The sequence below is a fragment of the Coffea arabica genome, chromosome 11c (assembly GCF_036785885.1).
Source record: "Coffea arabica cultivar ET-39 chromosome 11c, Coffea Arabica ET-39 HiFi, whole genome shotgun sequence".
Lineage (NCBI taxonomy): Eukaryota > Viridiplantae > Streptophyta > Magnoliopsida > Gentianales > Rubiaceae > Coffea > Coffea arabica.
The window spans coordinates 1,142,504-1,146,103 of NC_092330.1; the positions used below are offsets into that span (position 1 = coordinate 1,142,504).

The 3,600-nt window shown below is 38.6% G+C and overlaps 1 protein-coding gene across 1 annotated transcript; it reads left to right on the plus strand.

Annotated features, from left to right (window-relative positions):
- Positions 1 to 363: 363 nt before the first annotated feature.
- Positions 364 to 3,297, plus strand: LOC113717069 (receptor-like protein EIX2). Its single transcript, XM_027241717.1, has one exon. It carries the CDS (start codon positions 364 to 366, stop codon positions 3,295 to 3,297), a length of 2,934 nt encoding a protein of 977 aa, XP_027097518.1.
- Positions 3,298 to 3,600: the final 303 nt, after the last annotated feature.

Here is a 3,600-nt window from a genome sequence, read left to right on the forward strand (position 1 = left end):
CTATGCCAATCCAATGCCACCTATAATATTATGTCAAGTGTCCTGTTATTATTTACACTTGTGTTAAACCAAACCAAGTTGAATTATTAGAAAATTAAAGTGTAAATAATAACAGGACACTTGGCGCAATACTATAGGTGGCATTGAATTGGCATAGAAAAACATGTCACCGAGAATCCCAAGTGTTTTTTCCACCTTGACTTCGAAGTCGTCGTCGTCGTTTTGTCAGCTTTGTAGAAAAGTCAGCTTTATAGATTTTCTTCCACCACAAGGACGGTGAAGTGATGCTTTTGAACTTGTATAAATGAGACCACCCATCTGAGCATACTCTATCAGATAAACCATTACTACCAAAGATATCCAATGGAGCATTTTCTTTGTTCTTCTTCATCTTTACTACTACACTTTCTATTGAGTTTTATTCTCTTCGCCAGCCAAATCCCATTCGCCAGCAGTAACCAAGCTTATTATAATTATTCAAATGTAACCTGTACTGAAAGTGAACGCCGTGCCCTTCTTCAATTCAAAGATGGGTTGATAGATGAATCAAATCGTTTGTCATCTTGGATTGGAGAACGTTGTTGTTCATGGGAAGGAGTAGATTGCCACAATACCACTGATAGTGTTTTGAAACTTGATCTACGCAATAAGGTGCCAATTTATGAAGATGGTCATTACTGCAAAAATTGTTTGGGAGGCCAATTAAGTCCATCTTTGGTCAATTTGACCAATTTGCAGTACCTAGACCTAAGCTTGAATAATTTTTCAAGAATCCAAATTCCCACATTCTTTGGATTGTTTAAAAGCTTGAGATACCTCAATCTCTCTAGTGCAGAACTTGCCGGTGAAATTCCCTACCATTTAGGAAATTGCTCGCATTTAAGGTATTTAGATCTTGGAGTTGCAACTCAAAATTCCTACATAACCCAGAATTGGTTGAGGAGTAAGGATCTCGGGTGGCTTGCTGGGCTTTCTTCTCTAGAAGGCCTAGTCCTGTCCTGGGTAGATCTTAGTGCCGCTGAAGATGGGTTAAAGGCAATTAAAATGCTTTCTTCACTAACAACACTAAAGTTGGATTTTTGTAAACTTTTCATCATTCCTCATCTTTCACCGGCCAATTTCACATCTCTTTCTACTCTTGACCTCAGTGGAAATAATTTCGGCAAGTACATGGTCCCTTCTTGGCTCCATAATCTTACTATTCTCCATGATCTTCGTCTTAGCTCTAATAACCTCTCTGTTCCAATTCATGGCCTATTTGGGCAAATGACATCTCTAGCTCTTCTCGATCTTGGCTATAACCGCTTTGATGCTTCAACTTTGAAATCTCTTTGCAATGTGAGCAGTCTTACTTATTTGGATATGAATAATAACAACTTGCAAGGGTCGATACCTAGTGAAATAGGCCAGCTTATAAGTCTTACCTATTTGGATTTGAGTTACAATGACTGGCAAGGGTCAATACCAAGTGAAATAGGGCAGCTTGTAAAACTAACCGAACTACTTCTCTTTTCAAGTAGGTTAAATGGCACCATACCCTACAGTCTTGGGCAGCTCATGAACCTACAAACATTAGACATTTCTTATAATTCATTAACCGGTGTACTATCTGAGCATCATTTTTCGAAACTCAAATGCCTGAAGAAATTGGACCTATCTGAGAACTCATTTTCTTTGAATGTGAGCTCCTCATGGGTTCCTCCATTTCAACTCCAATACATTGGCATGCAATCCATCAAACTAGGACCTCGATTTCCAGAGTGGCTTCGGATGCAACAAGAGGTTGAACAGTTATACATAAATAATGCGAGCATTTCAGATGCCATCCCTAGCTGGTTTCGAGAGCTTTGTTATGATATTAAATATTTAGATCTCTCCAACAACAACATAACTGGAAGTCCACTAGAGTTCAAAGAAATGAAGAGCCATCATGGTGAAGATCGGGCATTACTTCTATCTTCAAACAAAATGGAGGGATCTCTGAAATCCTTTCCGTCAGATATTTGGTATCTAGATCTCTCACAAAATTTTCTCACAGGACATATTCCAAAGCCTGACGCCAATCAAACTGTTGTCCGTATGATTTATCTGAGACTCAATAATAACCATTTCAGAGGTACTATCCCGGAAGACTTGTGCAGGTTGAAAAGTTTAGCTGAGTTAGAACTATCCAACAACCATTTGTCAGGAAGAGTTCCAATGTGCTTGGGAACCTTGCGAGATTTGTGGATCCTAAACTTGGCAAATAACAGGCTCTACGGTCAAATACCAAGTTCACTAGGAAACTTGAAGGGACTTAACAGTCTGCTTTTGTATGGTAATAAATTCGTCGGGAAACTCCCCTCATCAATGCAAAATTTGACAGGCTTGCAACTTCTTGATCTCGGTGAAAATAGACTGAAGGATATCATACCATCGTGGATTGGGGAAAGGTTTTCAAAGTTGATGTTTCTAAGACTTCAGTCGAACAATTTCCATGGAGGTATTTCTAATAAACTCTGCCAAATCTCAAATCTTCAAGTGCTCAACCTGGCACACAATAATTTAACAGGAAATATTCCTCAATGTTTTAACAACTTCACTGTGATGGCATCAAATGATCCAGGAAAATATCATCAAGGAATTAATAATGAAATCAGTCTTCAAAACTTTAAGGGAGGAAGAGAACTTGAGTACTCCTCAGAGAATGTTATGTTTGTTAAATCTATAAGCCTCTCAGCAAATAATTTAGTTGGTGAAATCCCTGATGGGATAATGGATCTTACTGGGCTGCAAATTTTGAACCTATCACAAAACCATCTAAGCGGAAGGATCTCCAAGAAGATTGCCAATTTGAAGCAACTTGAAACGCTTGATCTATCAATGAATGAACTCTTCGGTGCAATCCCTCCAAGCTTGTCTGCTTTAGACTCATTGAGCTTCCTAAATTTGTCATACAATAACCTTTCAGGGCCAATACCATCAGGAAATCAACTTCAGACCTTAACCGACCCATCCATCTATGAAGGAAATAGTGGACTCTGTGGCAAGCCACTCCCAAACAATTGCCTGCAAGACAAATTACCTGTGGAAAAGGGACCAATTCTTGATGACAAAGGTCACAACGAGTCTGATTGGTCTTGGTTTTATGCTGGTATAGGACCCGGTTTTGCTGCCGGGCTCTTGGGAGTTTTGGGAATCCTTATTTTCAAGGAGTCATGGAGCTATGCATACTTCAGGTTTCTGGAAAATGCCTATGACAAAATCTGCGTAATGATTGCATTGAAGACTGCTCACCTGAGGAGGAACTTCCATTGAGTAAGTACATTGAAAAACACGTTTCATCTAGTTTTCACCGTCACGCACTAAAGCGTCACAATTCACGTAGCTTAGCATCCTTGTTAACTGGCCCATTGAAAATTTAACAATTTTTAGATATTCCTTTATCTTTTTTGTTTGTTTAGTGATTATATTTGAACCATGGATTACAGAATAGTCATGTAAAGCTTGATAAACTGTATAGAGTCTTAGACTTTCACATATCTTTTTCTTTTCATAAATGCCAACTTTAAATATTTTGAAACTGGCACTTGGCAAGGGATAAATTACTTATATTGGATT